This window comes from Hypanus sabinus, chromosome 13, assembly GCF_030144855.1.
Source record: "Hypanus sabinus isolate sHypSab1 chromosome 13, sHypSab1.hap1, whole genome shotgun sequence".
NCBI classification, from domain to species: Eukaryota; Metazoa; Chordata; class Chondrichthyes; order Myliobatiformes; family Dasyatidae; genus Hypanus; species Hypanus sabinus.
This window is the reverse complement of record NC_082718.1, coordinates 46338506-46362420: the sequence shown is the minus strand read 5'-3', so window position 1 is coordinate 46362420 and position 23915 is coordinate 46338506. Positions and strand designations below refer to the sequence as shown.

Sequence of the window (23915 nt, the reverse complement as noted above, 5' to 3'; positions counted from 1 at the left end):
CAAATAATGAAGGCCAGCACCCTGTATGTGTTCTTAGCCACCTTATTGACTTGTGTGGCAATTGAAGTCTATTGACTTCAAGATCCCTCTTTTCTTCAACACTACTAAGAATCCTGCCATTATCCTTATACTCTGCCTTGAAAAGTTTATCATTTCAAACTTTTACAGATTGAATTCCATCTGCTCTTTTGCCACCCATCTCTGCATCCTGCCTACATCCCACTGTTGCCTATGACAACCTTCCACACTATCCACAATACCCACCAACCATGTCAGTTGCACACTTGCTGACCCACGTTTCTACTTCTTCATCCAAGTCATTTGTAAATACAACAAATATTTTAGGGGTGCCAGAACAGATCCCCTTGGAACACCATCGGTTACCAAATTCCAGGCAGAATATATTCCATCTGCTACCACCTGTAGGCATGCTAATTCTGATTCCACATAGCCAAGTTTCCCTAGATCCCACACTTCATGATTTTTGGATGACATTGTCAAATGCCTCATTAAATTCCATATGCACCACATCCACATTTCTACCTTCATCTAATTGTTTTATCACCTCCTCAAAAAAGTCAATCAGGCTGGTGAGACAAGATATCTGCCCATCACAAAGCCACACCACCAATCCCTAATAAAACTATGCTTCTCCAAACCCTTGTAAATCCTGTCTCTATGAATCCTCATCATTAGTTTGCTCACCACTGACATAGGTTCACCAGTCTATAATTCCTAGGATTATTCCTATTACCTTTCTTGAAAACAGAATAACATTTGCCATCCTCCAATCCTCTGCTCCTACTCCAGCACTTCTTAATCTCACCATGCTCCATCATGTTAGCATCTTCTATGCTGACAAGTCCCTCTCTCCGAGGAACACCATAGCAAAGTATTCATAAAAGGCCTCCGCTACCTTCTTCACCTCTGGGCATGTTTCCCTCCTTTAAGTGGTCCCAGTCTAATTCTAGTCATCTGTCCGTCTTCATATACATATAGAATGTTAAGTGTCTTTCTTAATCCTATTCACCAAGGTGTTCTCATGTCTTCTTCTCGCTTCTTAAGCTCCTACCTGATGACCTTATAACTTTCAAGAGATCAGTCTGAATTTTGGGTCTGAAAAGGTATGGTACACTACAACCAAATTATACACATCTTCATTTTGTTCCCGCTGCTGTCAGTAAGTAGCTTATATATCTTTAGGTTTTCCACAGCTTTTCTGTTGAAGTTGTGATAGAAATTGAAAACTGAAGTTTGACTACAGTTTGATCCAGTGAGCAAGTTGCTTAGCAGATTCTGGCCTTACTGTTTTACTTTTTAAAAAAAAAATGATACTTTATAATCAATGTTCCCTCTAAGGTGTGTGCAGGCACACATCTTTTTACTACTAGTGCGCAAAGGAATTTAAGCTGCTCTCAAAAGCTCTACCTTGTTGGCATGTTAAGTATACCACTTCCACTTGAGCTGCCTCCGCAGACTTCTCCACGTACGATGGCAGGACGAAGTCCCAGACACGAAGGTCCTGGAGCGGGCTAGCACCCGCAGCGTCAACACCCTCCTACAGAAGGCCCAAGCCAGGATGTCGTCAGGATGTCTGACAGTCGACTACCAAAACAACTGCTATATAGAGAGCTGAGCCAGGGCAAGTGCTCAGTTGGAGGGCAGAAGAAACGTTTCAAAGACTGCCTCAAAGTGTCCCTCAAAGACCGCAACATCAATCCCAGTAGCTGGGAATCGCTTGCCCTGGACTGCCCAACCTGGTGGTGCAGGACCACTAAAGGAGCGTATGCAGCAGAAATCAGACACACCGCAGAAGCTCAGAGGAAATGTGCTACGCGCAAGGCTCGAGCTACCTCCACTTCCACTGCAGCACCTATCCTCATGTGTCCCACATGTGGGCGAGCTTTCAGGGCCCGGATTGGCCTCACCAGTCACCTCTGGACCCACAGTCACAAACCCTCCACCTGACAGAAGTCGTGGTCGTCTTTGACTCCGACGAAGGACCAACAACAACATTTCACAATCGTACACTATCACAATTCCTTTTCCAGTTTCTGATGCAGAGGTTGTTGACAACGTGGAGTTGTGATGATTTGTCTGCAGATTTTAGGACTGGCTTATTTATACTGTTTTTATTGAAAAAAATTATTGATTCACTATGTTGAATTCCAAAGAAGCAAAGGGTGTGAGGTGCTGAAGAACTGCTAGCTCATTGAAAGCGGAATGGTTTAATGAAACAGTAGAAACTACTACACTGAAAGCTCATGAGGCCAGGAACATGCAGCTACAAGAATGTTATGTACAATACCGAAACTGATGTTACCTGCGTATATTGTCATGAAACAAAAGTTGCTAGAGAATTTGCAAGTGGGAAGAAGAGGAGTGATATTTGAAAACTTGACTTCTTAAAGTGTCATTTAGCAAACAAATCACATATGAATGGTGTGCAAAAGCTCCAGCAAGAAAATCCTTCATTACCCACTACATGCCTGCTACGTATGTTTTGTGAGAGTGCAGAGAGCTAAAATGATCAAATTCAGCGGATATCAAAGTTCTTATTGCCAGTCATTTTATGTCTTTTAAACAGTGAACAACAAACTGGACTTGATAGTTTATTACCCTCGGAATAGCTTCAGGTTTATTTCCACTCAAAACATCAGTTTACATTGTTGTCACTGGGCAAAAAATTTGTAGCCGAAGACTTTTGAACACACTGGTCTTTACAAATTAGAGGGAACTTTGGTAATAATCTTAAACCAATTTTTCTTTGCTAGTTTGTTGCTGCATTAATTCATTCTTGGCATTTGGAATTTCAGGATATATAGTATTTCAGATATATTTAAAATAAAAAAATATAAGTACAACTATTGATATGATTAATAATGCACTGCAAATCAGTGAACATTCTCATGTAGTGAAAAAATAATAATTCTTTATAAATACTAATTCTTTTAACACATAAATGCTAGAAAACATTACTTACGTCTGCAAGTTGTGATTCCGTTGTGGCACACACTATAAATAAAAACAAAGACGTTTTTACACCAACAAAGAGATGATGGATAACAAAATGAATACAAAAAGGAAGCAGAAAGAGAAAAAACCCTGTCTGTTATAAAATCATCACCAAGGGCAAAGTCCTCATGTGGTTTTTAAAATGCAAAAGCTATTTAATGTACTGTCTCAGTGTAGAATGAATAACAGAGTGAACAAGAGACTTGAGGATCTTTAAAAAATTTTTTTGGTTCATTCATGGCCACTTAGTGAGCACTCTGGATTAGACTATTGTATAGAACATCATTGCAATATCTGAATCAGTTAAGCTTTAAAGGGGTGATATCAAATACATATTCATTATTCACAGCAAAAATTAAAATATAATGCAGGAATGAAGGATTATTATTAAGGGATGGACTCTGAGATGGATGAATGGTCATGGGGTACAGTGAACAAAGAAAATGAAGGATGGAAGCAGGCCTTTGTTAGGGGTACAAAAGAATTAATGGAAGTACATACTGCACAACAAAATCATTGAAATAGGTGAGTGAGAGTGGCAGCTGAGAAGGATTTCAAAGACAATTATTTTTATCTTTGTTCAAAAAAGAAATTAACAAAGATTTTAAATAAAATGTTTTATATTTTATATCAGAGAACTTAAAGTTTTAAATGTTTTTGTATAGTTCATCTAAATTGGAATATGTCAAATAGCTGCATGCCTGAATTCAAAATGGGTTGATTATGCTTTATAAAAAATCCTTTTTATCTTAAAAAGCATGTAACGCAGTTTACTGATGAAAATTACTTATAGCCTTTTAAGAATGGTTACTTATGTAAAAGATTCAAAACTCAGTTTTATTACAGGTATAATTTTGGATTTCAAGATCATAACAATGTAAAATATTCACTAATATGACGACTTTACCATTCTTCACAATCATTCATTGTTATTTCACCGGGTTGTAAAATCCTTCCTTCATAATAACATGTGCACCGAGGTAATGTAACACATTTCATAGTATTTTCATCCAAGTAAGGAGCATTATCTGGACACTTGGCATAGCAACCTAAAACGTGAAAGAGATAAAAGTTACGATGAATTCAATAAATGTGGCAAACTTTCAGACCAATGTTCCATTTTGAAAATCTGTACATCTTCTGCAAATGACCAGCTTAACCTAGTTCAAATTGTACACTATGAATCCATGTTTCTTCATTACATCTCATCTGTTTTCCTGATCTACAATGTTAAACATATGTCCCCTTGTCCCCTTATTTTCTTATTATTTTAGCCTATGATAATTTACTATTCCCATACAGTATGCCCTTCTGTACTTTTCAATGAACTAGTGGTGATCCCTCAGCTTGATTTTAGAATGGACATATTTCTGCTATGGTCATTGCATCATCTTCCTATATAGCTATCTATGCTTGTAGCGAACTCATCTTATTCATCATATTATATTCATTTGATGGCATTTTTTCACATTGTTACATTCCAAATTTGTCTTTGTAACCCTCATAGTTGAACTTGGTCTGCTCCTACCTGAAATTGTGTTGCCTTCTACACTTTCATTATCTAATGTTCCTGCTCCGAAATACACATTATTGTTTTCCTTTACCTATATGTTGATGCCATCCTCCTGTCAGGGTTGTGCTATTTGAATAATAGCATGAGTACCGCTAGCAATTATTTTGATGAGATTTCAGATGTGCCTGCTTTATTTTATTTATAAAACAGTGTTTTTTAAAAAAAAATTCTGGTTCCTCCCTTACTCAAGGAATAACTGACTGCACAAGATACAGTCCGTGGCCACCTTATTAGGTACCTCCTGTACCTAATGCTGCAGTAGCCCATCCACTAAAAGGTTTGACATATTGTGCATTCAGAAATACTCTAGTGCACACTATTGTTGTCTTCCTGTCAGCTTGAACCAGTCTGGCCATTCTCCTCTGACTTCTCTCATTAGTAAGGCATTTTCACCCATATGACTGCCACTCACTGAATGTTTTTGTATTTTGCACCATTCTCTGTAAACACTAGAGACTGTTGTGTATGAAAATCCCAGATCAGCAGTTTCTGTGATACCCAAACCACCCCATCTGGCACCAACAATCATTCCATGGTCAAATTCATTAAGATCACATCTCTTCCCCACTCTGATGTTTAGTCTGAACCTCTTGTCCAGATCTGCATGCTTTCATGTTTTGAGTTGCTGCCTTATGATTGGCTTATTAGATATTTGCATTAATGACCAGTGTACAGGTGCATCTAATAAAGTGGCCACTGAGTGTTTAAACACATGTTAAAATAACTCTTTAAAGTATTAAGATCAAAGATATTTCTTGACACACCAGAGCAATGTTCAGGACAATGCTAAGGTCGGGTTGTGCTTTGTCCTGATCTGTGTCTGTGTTAGCATCAGTAAAAGCAGAAATTATCCTCTTTTCTAATTCATTGATTATTAGAAAGTGCGATTTTTTGTGAAGTTTCATCAAAGTATATATATTTTAATGGATGCAACATAATGAAATGATTACTATTCTTAATTTTATAATGGAAGCTCAGTCTGGCAGGAAAAACATCTATAAAAATGAAAACAAATTGTAACATTTGAAAACAATTGAGTACCTTCAAGAACTGCAGAATACTTTTTTCCAATGAAATGGCTTAAGCATGTTTTTGTTGTTACTGTTCCACATGGCTGATAGTGCCAAATGCAGCCGTCAGGGGTGTTATAATATTCACAGAACACAGCTGGAGAATAAAAGGAAAACAATTGTAATTTTAGCTCAGAGAAAATGAACATAATATTAGTCCCCTCTGGCATACAATAAATTTGTACACATGTTAAATATATTGGTTTTTGATCTAGAGTGTTCAACGCTCATAATTTTGTCTGGACAATTACAGATCCTCTGATAAATTTACTTTTGCTACCAAATGTAAACCATGTTGACTTATGAGGTAGCTGAAGGAGAATTGTCAAGAGGATCAATAAAATTATTCTATAAGGCATCCTTCCTTACTTAATGCAGAGCAGTTGGATATTTCATTTGGGGAAGTGCTGAATGTGTTTTGTTTAATGATTGAAGGATTATAATTGTACAGTGATGGTGACCTGACTTTTTTGACAGGACTGGAGACACATTTGATACAAATGCTGCCAATCCTGAGGTGACCCATCAAACAATAAACAAATAATGGGCCAAGGGTATCCTTCCAAACAGAATAAAATAGAAGATAATGGATGTTGTAGCAAAAATGACAGGGAATTAAAGAAGAAAATCTGCTTTCATTTTTGGAATTACAAAATAACACAAATTTCAAACAGCAGTAAACATTAATATGAAAAATGATGTGATTCTGTGAACCAGTCTGCTCCACAGTCCATAAATTAGTGTCGATGAAGTTTTGTACCTTAAACATTTAGACTTACGGCACAGATCTGGAGTTCTCCAGTGAATACAAACATTGGCTTTGTTACATGCTTCTGCATACACTGCAATAGCAGTGCACAAACCCAAATATTTTCCCTCCATATCACAGGCGCAAGCTTCTTGGACACAAGCTTCATAATATGGAGTTGGGTCAACCTAGTAAGGAACCAGAGTGTCAGAAAAATTGGCTGCAGTTTTGAAATATTTTATTTCAGATTTAGCAGGTATCTTACTATTTTATGACAGGCTTGAAAGATGGGACCAGTAATTATGCTGCACCTCTTCTGAGCCCAAGCTAAACAATATGGATTGTTTTCACAAGGAAATGTTCGACTTAATGCATTGGCACATGATCGCATGGACTTCCAACTGTTCCCAAACTCCACAAAGTTGGTCATCAAGGAATTCCCCTTTGTTGACAAATCATCTTCAAGCTCATCGTTGAAATTTCCACAAAGACCACAAACTTTATTCTTGTGTGAGAAAGAGAAACAAAGAAAAACAATTACTATTCTAAAATCACCATTTGTTACATTCCCTTTCCATAAGTCATCAGAGTGATCTCTTTTAGTACAATAAATAAACCACATAGACACTTCTTGGTCCAGTAAGACCAATGTACATGGAATAAATTAATGAATTAGTTAATTCTCAACCCAGTCCTTTATCTTTCGGAGTTCCTTGTTCCAGGAGCACAGAGTTTACCAATCCAAAATGACTACAATTATAGAAACATCCAGTCTTTTACATCACAGCTGCAATCAAAGACATTAGTTATGAAGGCCTGTGCAGCACATTTAGGTTGCAAATAAATAAACAAATTCTTTCATCCTTTCATTCATCATTGCCCATAGATTAGTGTGTTGAAAACTCTGCTTTCAAAAGGATGAATCCTCCAAAGAGGGTTTTTGGGAAGTTCTGGATTGATTAATTAATCCACTGGCTAATGGTCTTCACTATAATAACCACGTAACAAATTTTATATGGACAGTTTAATGACAAAAGCAAATACAAACATATTTTGAATATAAATTGGAAATAAACTGCCTAATGCATAACTTTAGGGATGGGCAATAAATGCTGACCTAGCTGGCAATGCCCACATCCCATAAATGAATAAATTAAAAAAATTAAATGGTGAATAATTTGATATTGCATTGTCTGTTTCAATTCTACTTCACCGTTCTCATTTGCAACTAACTTCGTACAAATTTTTGCAGTTTATTGTTCATCTCTTCATAGTTTTAAGCCAACCTTTAACATGAAATGTCACTCTTCTTATTTGTAATTCAAAATTTTTACACTAACAGCTTCCTGTAGCTAAATACAGCAGATGCTTGAAAATAGCTGGCGTGAAAGGGGTATATGTACATACTTTTTAAAAATTTCTTTCAGTTAAATGACTTAACATTTCATGGAAAATTTTTGCTTAACATATTACTGATTAATAATAGAACTTGGGCAAGCCTCTTGCTCCACCCACGTGTCAGTTTTGCTTTCCCTCTTTGCCTTTCCCAGCTTCTTGAACTTTTGAGCAAGCTTTTGAGCGGGGATTGTTCTTGCAAAGGTTTCCCATCAGTAATGAGCTAGAACATCTCCTTAGGAGTTTTCAGCTTTAGGAAAATTCAGTGAAAATTTTTAAAAAGCTGCTAGATATCTGAAATACAAACACAAAATTTTGTATATACTCAACAGTTCAAGAGGCATCTGTGGAAAGCAAAACTTTTAATGTTTCTGATCATAGACACTTCAGTGTGTTAAAGATCGAAATTTGACCTGAAATGGTAACTTGTTTTTGCTGTATACAGATGCCACCTGACATACTGAGTTTTTTTCCAGTAATTTTTGCTTTTATTTCAGTTCACATTATTTATTCTCAGTTAAACAAATCCCAATATTTATCAAAATGTCAAAAATACATTCTTAGAAATTTGAAGTTGCATGATAATGCTTTATTAAATGTTGTGATCATGAAAATTGATGATTCGATGATTGATGCATGATAGTAATAATTTCTAGGACATGGTTCACTGTGTTTAGAACTTGACAGGATGCTTTCTGTTGTGCGACTCCAATGCTATTTCTATGTGAAAGCCAGATAAGAGGACATTAACAGACCTCCCCAGGCTAAAACAGGGTTCTGTTCTCATGACACACGAGTGAATCTGCAGCTGCTGGAAATAAATAAAAACACAAAATGCTGGCAGAACTCAGCAGGCCAGACAGCATCTAGGGGAGGAGGTAGTGACGACGTTTCGGGCCGAAAGCTTTCATCAGGAGTGAAGTAACGTGGGATGGTGGAGAGGGGATAAGAAGTGGGGAGAGGGATGAAGTAGAGAGCTGGGAAGTGACAGGCTGGAGGGAAATGGGCTGGGGGGGGGAAGGTGGAGAACTATGGGAAATAAAAGAGAAAGAAAGGTAGGGCTGAGGGTAGATTATAGTGAGGGGGGAAAAAGAGAGAGAAAGAGAACCCGACTAAAATAATAGATAGGGAAGGGGGTAAGGGGGGGCAGGGGTATCAACAAAGGTCTGTGAGTTGGATGTTCATGCCTAGGCTACCTAGGCGGGAGATAAGGTATTGCTCCATCGACCTGCACGTGGCCTCATCCTGACAGTGGAGGAGGCCATGGACAGACATGTTGGAGTGGGAGTGGTCTGTGGAATTGAGGTGTGTGGCCACAGGGAGATCCCGCCACTGCTGGAGGACTGAGCGCCGGTGTTTGGCAAAATGGTCTCCCAGTCTGCGGCGGGTCTCCCCAATGCATAAATGGCCACATCGGGAGCACCAGATACAGTACATCACCCCAGTCGCAGGTGAAGTTGTGCCTCACCTGAAAGGACTGTCTGGGGCTTGGGATGGTGGTGAGGGAAGAAGTGTGGGGACAGGTGTAGCACTTTTTCCATTTGCAGGGATAAGTGCCTGGAGGGAGGTCGGTAGGGAGGGATGGGGGGTTGAATGGACAAGGGAGTGTAATTGATTTGTTTATTTTTTATTATTATTGTTTTTATTTTAATTATTATTTATTTTCTCTGCCAGATTATGTATTGCATTGAACTACTGCTGCTAAGTTAACAAATTTCACATCACATGCCAGTGATAATAAACCTGATTGTGATTCTGATTATTGTCACATGTATTGAGGCACAGTGAACAAATCTGTTTTGCATGCCATCCATATAATAGTGCCAAACTGCTTCCTTCCTTTTCTGCTTGCTGGCATGCTAGTGTGACAGGCTTCCTCTCTTGATGAATAGTGCTGCTCCACACTCCCTTGACAAACTATTATTCCATTGAAGGCAATGGATCCAATTACTGATCAATGTCATCAATGAACAAAAAATTTGGGAACAGAATTTTATAACTGCTTACTAGCCCACTAAATAAATGAAAATCTTGTCCCACAATTCCAATTTGCTTCTATTTTAGATCCAATGTTGCAGATCTTCAGTACATATTTCCATCATTTATCCTCAAACTCTGGCCTGTCCATTCAAGCTACGGTTCTGCGCTCTTCAAATGAGCAGAAATTAAGGAAATGGTTTATTTATAACTCTACATACCTTCCATCTAGGATCCAATGTGACTGAAAATCTTGTACGTTTGTCCCATATCACAGTGATTCCATTGGAAAATGTCAAGACTAAGTAGAGTCCAACAGTGTGAACCGAGTATGATTTATCTGTGCACTGGTTATCGCGAAGCGACACTTCACTCACACCACTTTCACTTAGCAGAATTATTTCCTTTTCCTGTCAGAGTACATTTAAAAGTAGGTCAGTTTATCACATGCTTAATAATTTTCCTAGAGATCGATATGAAGATCTTTTTTCAAAATACCAGAGATTGAACATTTTAGTTGTTAAGAACCAAGCACATATACCTCAAATAAGATTCGGATATTCCTTGAACACGTAACTCCTTTTGCACAACAGGAAACACTTTCTGTCAGTATTTGGAATGTGCCGGAGTCCTGTAGACACTGATCCTAAAATTAATGATGATTAATGATAATTAATGATGATTAAACATGTATGAATTTGTGCAGCAGAATTACAATCTATAATCTGGGATGGCACCACCAGTTCAATAATTCCAGTATAATAATAATTATGATAATTACATTTATCTTCATAACTCACAGCGCTCAAGAAAATACAAGGTCAAAGGTGGGAGAAAAAGCCGGATCATATTAGGAGTTCTTGGAATCCTGTGCATCAAATAGTCATCAGCACTTTCAAAGACGTTAAAATGTTTGCTAAAGAACACTTCATACTTTAGAACTTGTTTGATACTATATTATTCAGTTTTGCCTGGTCTTCTTACTTACATCTCTGATTGCACTCAAAAACATTTGTGCTGATGTCAAAAGCCAAAACTGATTTCATTGTCATATGCACAACTGCAATAAACTTATTACTTGTGGCAGCTTGATTGGTACACAACACTAGAGACACAGTATTTTCAAGAAAAAAATAAGTTAAACTAAATTATGCAAAATAATACAACAAGGAATACAACTAAAACAAAAAAAAACAAAGTCCATCATAGTACAAAGTGTTCATGATATCACTATACTAAAGTAGTGTGGAGGATTGTGGGATCACTCCATAGGTCTAATTATCATTTCTATCTCAGAACATCAGAGACCATTCATATTTCTAAAACACAATCTAATGTGCTGCTGCACGTTTGTAATCTCACATGTAAAATTTCAAAGAATGAAATTCTTTGAAATTATGATGTGAATAAGCAAAAATAGGAATGTTACAATCATGCATTGCTTCCTCTCCTCTAATAGCTAATTGTGACAAGAACAAATGGTCAATCACATTAAAGCGCAAAATACTTGACATTATCTTTTCACTTTACGTAAATATATTACCCTTTAAACAACATCTCAAATAAATACTTCAATGAAATATTTTATGTTCTAACCAGAAATCACTATTATAATAAAGAACATAGTTTTGCATACTCTATCTATGTGAATGTGGAAACAGTGTAAAAGACTTCTGATATAAATTGAAGATAATTTTTATTGATAACACATTTGAAATGATTCAAATGATTTCACCACATACCAATTGCAAATTAGTAGTGTATTTGATGTCCAATCATCTCTGTGCAACCCCTAGATACTTCACAATGCTGAGCATGTGATTTTCCCCACTTTTTTTTAACCTTATTTTCAGGATAATGAAATAGTTACAATTTCAGCCACTGTGACCCATTCACATAGTAAACTACTTAGCCATAGCTCCATAGCTTTTTCCAAGTAATTTTTTTTTCAGCGAAGGTCAAGTCTGAAGCATTAATCTGTATATTTGCAATTAACAAAAAAAAATGGTAATAGCCACATTGAATGTGAATTGTACCTCAACAAAGATATATTCACAGTTTCCATCAAAGCTGTATCGTTTTCCATCAAAGGTTATGTAGTGCCCATCTCCGTAAACATGGCAGGTCTTTGGACATGGATCGTTGGTGCAATTCCAAATTCCACCTTTGCATTTGCTATAATTTGGAGCACAAAGTAATGACTTTATATAATCCTCAAACCACCCACAGCTCCAATCTGCTAATTAAATTTGCTGATGATACTACATTGATTGGTCTTTTCTCAAATAATAATGAGGGAGCCTGCAGAGAGTAAGTCATCACCCTGACACAGCAGTGTCAAGAAAACAACCTCTCCCTCTGTGTCACAGAAACAAAGGAGCTGCTGTGGGCTACAGGAGGAATGGAGACAGGCTAACCCCTATTGACATCAATGGATCTGGAGTTGAAAGGGTGAACAGCTTTAAGTTTTCAGCATGCACATCACTGAGGATCTCGTGGTCTGTACTAGCTGTGTGGTTAAAAAAAGCACAACAGCGCCTCTTACAACTCAGACAGTTAAAGGAGTTTGGCATGAATCGCCAAATCCTAAGGACTTTCTACAGGGGCACAATTGAGAGTATTCTGACTGGCTGCATCACCGCCTGGTATGGCAATTGTACTTTCCTCAATTGTAGGACTCTGCAAAGAGTGGTGCAGACAGCCCAGCGCATCTGTAGGTGTGATCTTCAGGACATTTAAAGAGAGGTGTATAAAAAGGGCCCGAAGGATCATTGAGGACCCAAGTCACCCCTACCACAAACTGTTCCAGCTGCTACCATCTGGGAAACAGTACCTCAGCATTAAAGCCAGGACCAACAGGATCCGGAACAGCTTCTTCCACCAGGCCATCAGACTAATTAATTCACACTGATACAATTCTATTTCTATGCTATATTAACTGTGCTGTTGTATATACTATTTATTACAAAATCACTATAAATTGCACAGTGCGCATTGAGATGAAGACGTAACGTACAGATCTTTACTCCTCATGTACGTGAAGAATGTAAGAAATAAAGTCAATTCAATTCTCTGCTGTTAGTCTCATATTATTTAGTGGTTTTATTTTATTTCACTTTGTCTAAACTCACCATGTATTGCAGTCACTTTTGATTGTTTCTCCAGGCAAAAATTTTTCACCTCCAAATAAACAAGGACATTGGAATGGTGCAATGCATCTTCCACTGGAATCTTCTACCAATCCTTTTGGGCAGACACACCCAGGGACACATGGTTTTGACTTTATAAATAAAGGAGAAAACATTTTATCAATTGGCTGAGCTAGCAATAAGTGGTATAGATGGACACCATGTATGCATAATTATCATATAGTTAAAATATACCTCCAAAATTATCCATGTAACTATCCTGGACTGAGATTGCACAGAACTGTATTCTCCCTTACCTTCTTTAGAAACAAGAGAATATAATTCTAAATAGCATTACAATTATCAGACCCACTTCTTGACAAAGACAAATATCAGTGATGAAATTCACCCTCAATGCATAAGCATAGCCTTTGGTGAAGAGCAAGACCAGATCTGACACAAACCTCCTGGCCAACCAAAAATTGGGGATCCCTACAAAATAACAAATTGCTGGAATGCAGCGGATCAAGTGGCGTCTGGGGATGCAAAATGGATGTGTCAAAGTTTTGGTCCTGACCAACTATCTGTACGGGGGTAAAGTGAGAAGAAGAGGAACGTTGGCCAGTACATAGAAAACTGGGAGAGGTGGTGTGGGACAGTAAGTGGTAGCTGACAGGTTGAACCATATAAGGGGGGAATGACGGCAAATAGAGATGGGATATAGAGAAGAGGGAATAGAAAATGTAAAAGGGTGGAAAAGGTGAACAATAAGTGCTAACTATGCATCTCTCTCTCTCTCTATTTTTCATATTTCTCAAATAGTTTCACTATCTCTCTGCGAGTCTCTCCCTCCTACCCTCCCTCTATTTCCTTCACTATCTCTCTGTCTCTCTCTCACCAGCTCCATCTCTCCCATCTGTAATTCCCTGCAACGGAGATACAGAGAAGGAGAGTGAGTGTGAGACAGAGAGAGAGAGTGTGTGAAACAGAGTGAGAGAGAGAGTGAGTGTGAGACAGAGAGAGAAAGTGTGTGAAACAGTGAGTGTGAGACAGAGAGAGATGCAGTTAGTACTTATTGTTCACCTTTTCACCTTTCCTACCTTTTCACCCTCCTCCTGCCCCTATCATTCTCTCTCTCATCTAATTCCACCTATCACAAATCGGCTTCTATCCCACTCCTCCCTGCATTTCTATATCCAGGTCATCTTTTCTCTCTCCTGTACAGATCCTGCAATGTCAACACATCCTGCTCGTCCTCACAGATGCTTCTTAACTGATGTTCCCTCTAATTTGTAATGACTGATGTGCACAAAAATCTTCTGCAGAGCAATTTTTGCCCAGTGACAACAATATGTGTGCACCGAATAACTTCTTCAATAAAAACAGTATAATTATGCCAGTCATAAAATATGCAAATTATCACAAACTCCACATTGTCAACACCATCTGCATTAAAATCCAGAAAAAGAAATGTGATTGTGTATGATTGTGAAATATACTTAACGTGCCAACGAGGTAGAGTGTGACAACCTTTTGCGTGCAGTTTAGCTTCCTTTGTGCACCAATAATAAAAGATGTGCAAGCATGCTTATGCACACACCATAGAGGGAACATTGTTCTTATCCTGAATTTTTTCATCTGTTTATTCTTGCTCCAGATTCTAGTACTGTAGTTTCTTGTTTTAGTCATGATCCTTGCTCTCCTATATGCTTCTAAGAACTGGACTACCAATAGCACTTATCTCAAGGCAATAGAAAAAAAACACTACCAAACCCATTTCTGTAAAATCTTCTAAATTAAAACTATAAGGACAAGCAGACCAACATCAATATCTTTCCCTGAACCATCATTCACAGCCCTGCCCTGCTTACTCTTGTTTGGCCACAATGAGCAAGTGGCGACATTCATGTGCCTGATGTCAGATTGCTGCAACTTTGCAAGCTCTTTCATGGGAACAGTCAATGAGAATACTGTGATGTGCTCCTTGGAATCCTCCTTGGAAAAATGCAGCATCCCCACTGCATTATGGAAATCTCTGGCTCATAACAACTTGAAGTGAAAGTGCAGCAGTTGAGAATGATATTGAAAACTTTGAAGTCATGGACCAGGAACACTGTGCATATGCCGGAAGGGGTGGATCAACTCACAAATCATCTGTCAGCACTGCCCATCTGTGTAAATGTCTATGTTTTCCACGTGGCCTCACTAACCATGTTAAACACCAAAGAAACAAAGTAGTGTTAAATTATCCTCGACCCTGAGGGATGGTGGAAGAAGATGAATATTGGAACGGAAACACATTTGTCTAATGGCAGATCCCTATTAAATTAAATATTGAATGGCTTGTTTAATAAATCTGATAATTTTTTTAAAAATGCATACCAAAATGATAATGGTTCATGGTCACTTACACATGGTTTATTTAGAGTTTCACATGTCCTCTTGCATTCACCAGCAATTTCACAATCCGAAAATACTTTATTTTGTTTCTTGCAATCTAAAAAAAGATGTTAAACAACCACTAATTATTTCATTCTAAATTTAAATTGCATACTTCAGCAGCTTGATTTTTTTTTACCTTTTAAGATGAGTGTTTTGTTTCTATTAGGACAGGAAGGAACTCCGTTGAGACAGAAACTGAAAGAAAAATTATTTCTTATTTTATAGTTTCAGATACTTAGTTCTTTCAACAAAAATACACAGACCATAATGTTATGTACTCACCATTCCATTCCATTCAAAGAAATAATTTCGTTTTGTGGTATAATCATTCCATTTACATAACAGGGGCATTGTGCTCTGTTCACACATTCTTTCTTATCATTCATGTACAGTCCCTCAGCACAGCCACAACCATCAACAGGAACATCTTGAAGCTCACAAGTGAAATCAGGACTTGAGAGAAATTGGCACGTACGATTGCAAGCCCTCACATTGTGGTGATAGATTTGTGTAGTGGGGCAACTTACTCCTAAAGAAACAAAAAAAATCAATGTCAGTCATTAGATTTTTGTGATAAATTCCAAATATGTTTGAACGCTAATGCTTGCAAAGCTATCTGCTCAAGATGTTATGCAATTGTTTTCTGTTTGCAGATGACTTTTTTTAAAGAAAAGGAAGAAATGTGCTTGATATTCTTGAGACAAAGCTTCTTATTCACTATTCAAAAGAACTTAGTTTTCCAACAGTGTCCTGTTTGGTTATTTTCTCCAAGAGAAATATTGTTAAGCTTAACAATAGTATTCAACACTGAATGTCTCTTTTAAACTCCTTTCTTTTATATTTGGCACAGGAATCTACAAGTTCCCATAAACTATTCAAAGGATGTCCCATATATACTGACAATAGACAATAGGTGCAGAAGTAGACCATTCGGCCCTTCAAGCCTGCACCACCATTCTGAGATCATGGCTGATCATCTGCTATCAATACCCGGTTCCTGCCTTGTCCCCATATCCCTTGATTCCCCTATCCATAAGATACCTATCTAGCTCCTTCTTGAAAGCAAGCACTGACGTGATCTTCATTTGATTTTCACTTTATTTTATTCAGTAGTTACCAATATTTTTTAATTACAGCATAAGATTTACTGATGCAAGGCTATCCTTTGTTGAGTAAAAAGCATCAATATAAATGTTAACTGGCCATAGAGTTGTTCTACCTTGGAGGAAACAAAGGAAAGGCCTGAGTGATTTTTACAGTTCCATCCACAATTTCATTTGGTTGAAAACAGCTGTGCTGCTATGTTTAGAATTCCAGAAACAAAAAAAAATCTAAGGTAGGTTTTGTAGAAGGGTACCATCTGAAAGCTAACAGTAGAAAACAATTTTTGAACTGAATTATGCATTGAAAATAATGTTAAGTTATTAACATATCTAAGTAAACTTTCATGCACTACATCAATTATTTCATAAGTCTCCACTTTTGGAAATTGTAATGGAAAGCTGCCATGATTTAATTGAGTAGCAAAGATAGGTCCAAAAACTGAATGGTCTACCTCCACTCGCCACGTTCCCACATAACTTTGCTGTCAGCAATTAACTTGTAACATATGACCAAAAACACATACTGCACACAGATCTTCTCCAGTTCTTCACAGTGATGCCCTTTGAAGCACAAGCATGAGCATAGGCTCCCAATGCAGCACACACACAGTCACTGACCTTCTTGCAGTGACATGAGGCAGCTTTACACATCTAAACACAGAAAACACTTCTGTTAGAATTTTTAAAATATCCATTATAGATATCATGAAGACTTTAAAAACTATGTAATGAACTGTCATTTGAATCTTAATATTCTCCATTAATCTGAAACAACCCATAAGGGATTATTTTTACTTTAAAACATGCCAGCTTAAATTTGAACTCAAGATAATATTACTTTGCTGATAGGTAGGCTACTGTTTCATATGATTGTCAGCATAATCTGCTTTACAAGTGTTCTTAAATGCTTACTTCTGCTCTGAAAAGCTATTTTCTGTTGTTATTCCAATTACAATTCAAGTCATCATCATTATGTGCCATGTCATATGATGTTATCAACCATAATTTTCCTTGGCAAATTTTTCTACAGAAGAGGTTTGCCATTGCCTTCTTCTGAGCAGTGTCTTTATAAGATGGGTCACCCCAGCCATTATCAATACTTTTCAGAGAATGTCTGCCTGGTGTCAGTAGTCACATAACCAGGATTTCTGATATGCACAGCTCCTCATATGATCATCCACTATCTGCTCCCATGCCTTCACGTGACCTTGATCGGGGGCAAAGCAGGTGCAACACCTTGTTCAAAGGTGTCCTGCAAGCTAGTGAGAGGAAAGAATGCCTTACACCTCCTTTGATAGAGACGTATCTCTACCCTTGCACCCAATAATTCAAGTACTTAATTTAAACAATTGATTTGTTTAATTTAATTAATTTTCAAAGAAGCTTTGAGGTGGCCACCTGATTATCATAGTTCTGACAGTGGGACCCTGCTTTCAAACCCAGCAACTGACACCAGCCATTCAGAGTATCTTTGACTTCCAGGCACGTGCATTCAACTGAAAAAAGTGTTCTGAAAGTCAGATGAATCTGACCATCCACACCACTGCTGGATTGAAAGAGTCTCTTGCTGAGGAGAGTCCAGATGCCTTGGAGCTGCTACTGAGCTTTACACCAGCTCTTCAGGTGTGCTGTGTTGGGGGAAGGGGCAACTCATTCAACTTTCCACATCCACAAAATAAGTACATGGTGAGTGGAGACAACAGGTACTAAGATCTAGCCTAACATATTTTCATTTGCAGAGGTGTGTTTAAAGTTTTGACTTACTTCATAATACCTATCAAATTCTACCATGGCATGGCACCTGGAGAAAGCTCCTGTGGGGTCTTTCAAATAGGCACAATGTTCCTTGGCAAAGTTTTCTGTAATGAGATAATGTTATCATTACATTAAATATGAAATGTATTTGACATAGTAGATAAGATAGCTCACAATGTAGTTGTATAGGTTGCTCATATACCAACGGACACTGAGTTAGTAGGGGTCATTATTGTGCTGGGTGAGGTTCATGCCCAATCTGGTCATCAGTTACCCATATTTTCCTGAATTGGTTCCTTACTCAGTTACTCAAATTCTATTCCTTAGGGTAACTAGCATGCTTCATCAACTTAGGCCATGATGAACTTGGAGTTGGGAGTTTCCTGTCATTGATTTCATGAGAGGAGAATAATTATAGCAGATAAAGGTAAGTAAAATAATGTTTAAAACTTTTAATATTTTTGAATATTTCTGCCTGTCAAATGCATTCAAAGTTTTGGCAATCTCAGTACCAAATTCACTCAAATTTGTCAATTTTCCAACTGCCTTTTGACCAGGTCTTGTTTTGCCCTCCTAGCTCCATCTGATGAAATTTTGTCACAGAAGTCCTTGCCATGGCACAAAGACCTCAGATGGTAGGGTAAGCTTTTGACTCTGCTTTCCACAAAATCTAGGAAATTAATGTTAGACACTTTATTTGATGGAACACAGCATGCAGTGATTGCTAAGGAACCCATTCATTGGAGGGCACTGTTAACTTCTGTTATTGAATCAAACAACCATTCCCTTAACAACAAAAGTAGGATAAGTTAAGATGGAGCAGGGATTACTTCACAAATCTTTTGGTTCAAGCACCCAAGGAACTCCCATGTACTAAAACTTTTACCAGGTTGTTAGCAAATATTGACAGAAAGGTTAAATCAGAGGTTGGAGTTGTGTCATCTATTATCAAACGACTTTACAAGAAGGTAAAGAAATTAAACTGAAGTACAGTTTATTGGAATGAACATAATATTTGTCTACATTTTACATGTTCAAGAAGTCAGTTTATTTAGAGTCTATATTTTCTCAATTAGGTGCAGTCTTTATCAATTTGTCTTCAAGCAGTTACATTGAATACGTTATTAGGAAATGACCCCTTCTTTATGGCCATCATATATTGTAGGAAGCTGGTTCTCTGGTTCCTGTGTTAACTAAGAGAGAACAATTTTCACCTTAACTGTGGTTATGGCAGAACAATATTTAACCTGATTCATCCATTAGACACAGACTAGCACTGTTTCCATTATATTCTTCTTTTGTCTTATTGTTTCTTAAAACTTTATTTTTCAATATTTTCTATTTTTAATCTTTTAATTCTTCATCTTCCACTCACATTTATCAGCCTCCCTGGTTCGGTTTTGCTGATGCTAGGAAATGGATTTTCAATCAGCTTCAAACTCTCTGAGATTATGTGTAGGTGTCATGTTTTAATGTATGATAATATGGGCAGGAATGGAAGAGGTGATATGGTGGAATCAAGACATGAGGGTCTACTATTTGCAAGTATACTGAAATTCGGAGTAAAAAATTGATGACCAGTTTAATTCATGCATTATATAAGCCATTGTAATTACCATTTTCTGAGCTAACACAGACTGGATTCAATTTTGGTAAAGGGCATTTCTCATTATCTTTCCATGAGTCACTGAATGGGATGAAAGTGTGTTCCACAATGTTCTGTGCAGATAGAAAGTCATCTTCTGCATTGTCGTTGAAGGTGCCACATAAACCTGGAGAAAAGAGAAAAAAAAGGTCGTCATAAGAAATATGTAACCTATTCTGATAGATGAATGAAACTGAATTCATGAAATTCATGATCTACAGTTTATTACATTGTTATATATTTTAATAAGTCAATGTAATGTGACAATGCATTGGGAAATTGACAAAATCAGTCATCAGGTGGTTTTACATTTTTCTATTACTTCTATGTTCCTGCAAAATCAGTGAGACCTATTATTGACAACAGAGTAATGCACAGTCTATGTTATTCTGTTGGTTTCCTGATAAGTGGGTCACCTTAAAGTGATCAACAACTTGTTTTTGGGAATCTCCATTGAAACGTTTCACTTCTGTGTTCAATTTACCACATGATCTCATTTTGGACATGCAATTCCAAATCCTATTCTAAAATAATGAGCTTTAATAGTATAATGTGGATTAAGAGGAGGCTTTACAAAAGTAATTGACTCCTTGTTGCAAACAATAATGTTAATGTTCTTAGTCAAGTATTTCTGCCTTTGTCAGTATCAACTGCAGGGAAATAAAGTCAAAGGTAGAACATTCTTCTTCTTTCAGACCTAATGTATAGATTGTCATTTAAAACTCTAAACCTGTTATAGCTGGGTAAATATTTCATTCAATATAGAGTTAATTCAGTATTTCAATGCTGAAGCCCATAGTGAAAAAGAGAATCAAAATATACTCAGTGGCCACTTTATTAGGTACAGAAATGGAACCCAGAGTGATCTACTGCTGCTGTAGCCCATCCACCAAGTTCAATATGTTCTGCATTTAGATGCTCTTTTGCGCACTACAGTTGTAATACATGGTTATTTGAGTAACTGTCACATTTTGTCAGCTTGAAACAGCCTGGCTGTTTTCCATTGACCTCTCTCATTAACAATGTGTTTACATACCATTCTCTGTAAACTCTAGAGACTGCTATGTGAGAAAATCCCAGGTGATCAGCAGTTTTTGAGATACTCAAACCACTCCATCTAGCACTAACAATCATTCCACAGTCAAAATCACTTAGCTCACATTTCTTCCTGTTATGGTCCGGTCCGGAGTCCGCATTCCAGGTCTTGATCCAGTCCGCAGACTCTGGACTCCAGGTCTTGTAGCCATCCCTCCTTTCACCCTTAAGCCCAAATAGGATTATCTTGGCTTAAGGAGGCATACCTGAGACCTATCGGCTGGCAGGTGTACATAAGGGGCTCTGGGATGGTGTCTAGTTGAGGGGTTGTTTTGGATCTGCTTTGTCTATTCTGTTTTGACCCTGGCTTGGAGTACCCACTGTTAATCATCTAGTTCTGTAAGCCTGTTCTTGTAGTCACACTGGACTGAACTCCCTTCTGATCCCTTGCCTCTGCTGGGTAAGCAGGCTGGACTGCTGTTGCCTGGTGGGGGACTCTGACCCTTTCCTACCCCTTTCTTCTGACAGGTTGTGCCCTGTACCTGGCCAGGCCCCTGTGTTCCTGCCCAGGAATTATGTGGCCTCCCCAGGGAGCTATCCTCCCAGTATTCCTTGTCCCATAGACCCATCCTTTAGCCTAGCCAGGGTCCTGCCTTTGCTATGAACTCTCTCTGAACCCCAGGATCTCCTTTGCATGCCATGGTCTCCACATCTTGTTCTATCCTTTAGTTGTTCCTGTCCTGCCCCTACTAATTCAGTGCCTGCATCCTGTATTTGGGTTCAGTCTCCACGTCTCCTTGTGACGTTTCCCTATTCTGATGTTTAGTCTGACCAACAACTGAATCTTTTGACCATGTCTGGATGCTTTTATGCATTGCATTGCTGCTACATGATGAATGATATTTGTATTAATGAGTATAGGTGTATCTAATAAAGTGGTCACTATCTGTATATTGACTGAGAAATTTAACTGAGTAATATGGTTTTATGCACACCATGTGTACAAAATGTAATATATTAAAATATACTATAAATTAATACTATGTACAAAACTGATTGCTGAGCAGAATTGTGGGCTAACCACATTCATTACAAGCTTTTGATTTTTCCTTTGGATCCTCCATGCACATAATATGTGGAAGTTCCCTGGAATTCAGAGGTAGCCAGGGTATACATCACAGATTGGTGCATCTCCTCCAGATAATTCACCTTAATGCCTGTGAAGAGCCTGAGTCATTCATGACCAACATGAGAACCAGTTTAGTGATATTTTATAGGTACCTGCCTGAACAGGATCCAGTTTCTACACTCCCACCCAAATTACAACATGCAGTTATGATGTCATTCCAATTCTACCCTTAAGGTTTCAGTCCTCCCTGAGCTGACTCAGACCTGCAGGCTGCACCTACTTGTTTTTCTCCATTTTCTTCCCAATGTGAGAATGAGTGAAGAAACAACCTTTGAGTGCACTGAACAAGCAAAGTATGCATTGTTGCTGTACACTGAATACTTAGCACAACTTTCTCAGCATAGGAAAAACTCAATCCCATTTTATTATATTCAACAGGTAACTGTAAAACATAAGATGGGTGCAATATTGTTGCTTTAGTATCCCACTTAATTGATTAAATATTCCCTTCATTCAGCCCATGAACAAGGTCAAAAGAGCAAACTAATGAGACAAGGCCAGTTAATGAAGAATGTGACTGGAACACTGAAGAATGAACAGGACTGAGCAGTATAAAATAGAACGGAAACAGTTTAGAGCTGTTTTTCGGCAAATGTCTTAATGTTGTGAACATTATCTCAAAACACTGCTGAAATCAATTTTTTTATGCATTCCAACAAATTTACACAATTAGATGTACCTTTTGTACTTCCTTGGGCACTTTTGGGCAGTGAGATGTAAAGCTGCATGATGGGAGATATCTGTATTTGCATCTTCAGTCCAGATTTTGCGTGCATTTGAATGTAATGTGACGACTGCTCAAATATCATTATATTGCCTAAGAAAAACATTAAGAGGTGAATTACAAGTTAACCGTTACCTGTTTGGTTGCTAAGCAGCTTGATTAATTAATTTATTGCAAGGTATTTACCATTTCCAAGAGGCAATTCCATAGTATTTCCATTATGTTGAACAGTGCCATCATTATTAATTGTGTAAATGTTCTAGAATTAAAAGATCAGTGTTACTATTCTTTAATTAAAAATGAACAGAAAGTGTCTGAATGAAAATCTCAAGATATACCTGGTGTATTGTGTATGTAACTCGCTGTAAACATGTCTGTTTGTATGCTGCATTACATGGATGCATTTCAATTTTCACTGACCAGTCCTTCGTCTGCAAAGAACAATTTGAGATCAAAAACTCAAAAATATATTTGATAAACAAGCTGGGTAACAGATGCAAAATGAATCTTTGAAATACTGAACAATGATTAACATCAGTTGATGCAGCAAAAGCTCACGTACAACAACAGCATAATATGAGCAATCTCCAATTAGATTATAGTATGTGCCGTCAAATGTTGTGATATGAGTTCCTTCTTCAATTTTGCAAGTTCCAGGACAGTTAAGATCGATACAATCCCACATTCCACCTTCACAGGTGCTAAAAAAAAGGGAATACATTTATTGTAAATCATGTCTTTTTACTGAAACAATTGAACATTAAGTAACCGATGTGTTCAAGACATGAATCATTACCATGACTGGCATAAAGAATTTCTTTCTTTTCCAGCGCTATAAATTTCTCCATTGTATTCACAAGGACAATCTTCTTGACTGATGCATCTGTTACCACCTCTGAGGTTATCAAGGACTAAACCTGAAGAACAATAAGATAAATAAGTATACTTATTGAAAGAGAAACAAAGTCCATGATTTTCATGTGAACAATGGGAAAGTTTTTTGAAGAACAATTAAGTTTCCCAGTAGAAATGAGATACCTTTCATTACACAATGGACAGAATTTCAATTTATTTAATTCTATGGATCATTCATGTAAGGCTAAGATGAGAAAATCT

At 37.6% G+C, this 23915-nt stretch overlaps 1 protein-coding gene across 1 annotated transcript in view; it reads right to left on the bottom strand.

Annotated features, from left to right (window-relative positions):
- The window catches only part of LOC132403362 (mucin-2-like), a 109995-nt gene that overhangs the window by 69158 nt on the left and 16922 nt on the right, over positions 1-23915 (bottom strand). Inside the window, exons 9-28 of the mRNA XM_059986782.1 lie at positions 23596-23716; positions 23362-23500; positions 23138-23230; positions 22986-23058; positions 22755-22892; positions 19823-19978; positions 18216-18310; positions 16976-17102; positions 15631-15877; positions 15485-15543; positions 15318-15403; positions 12910-13058; positions 11815-11953; positions 10320-10424; positions 10000-10188; positions 6672-6911; positions 6438-6594; positions 5630-5755; positions 3923-4064; positions 2984-3015 (exon numbers count right to left, since the gene is read on the bottom strand). Coding sequence (XP_059842765.1) covers positions 2984-3015; positions 3923-4064; positions 5630-5755; positions 6438-6594; positions 6672-6911; positions 10000-10188; positions 10320-10424; positions 11815-11953; positions 12910-13058; positions 15318-15403; positions 15485-15543; positions 15631-15877; positions 16976-17102; positions 18216-18310; positions 19823-19978; positions 22755-22892; positions 22986-23058; positions 23138-23230; positions 23362-23500; positions 23596-23716 — 2613 coding nt within the window. The remainder of the gene's footprint in view (positions 1-2983; positions 3016-3922; positions 4065-5629; positions 5756-6437; positions 6595-6671; positions 6912-9999; positions 10189-10319; positions 10425-11814; positions 11954-12909; positions 13059-15317; positions 15404-15484; positions 15544-15630; positions 15878-16975; positions 17103-18215; positions 18311-19822; positions 19979-22754; positions 22893-22985; positions 23059-23137; positions 23231-23361; positions 23501-23595; positions 23717-23915) is intronic.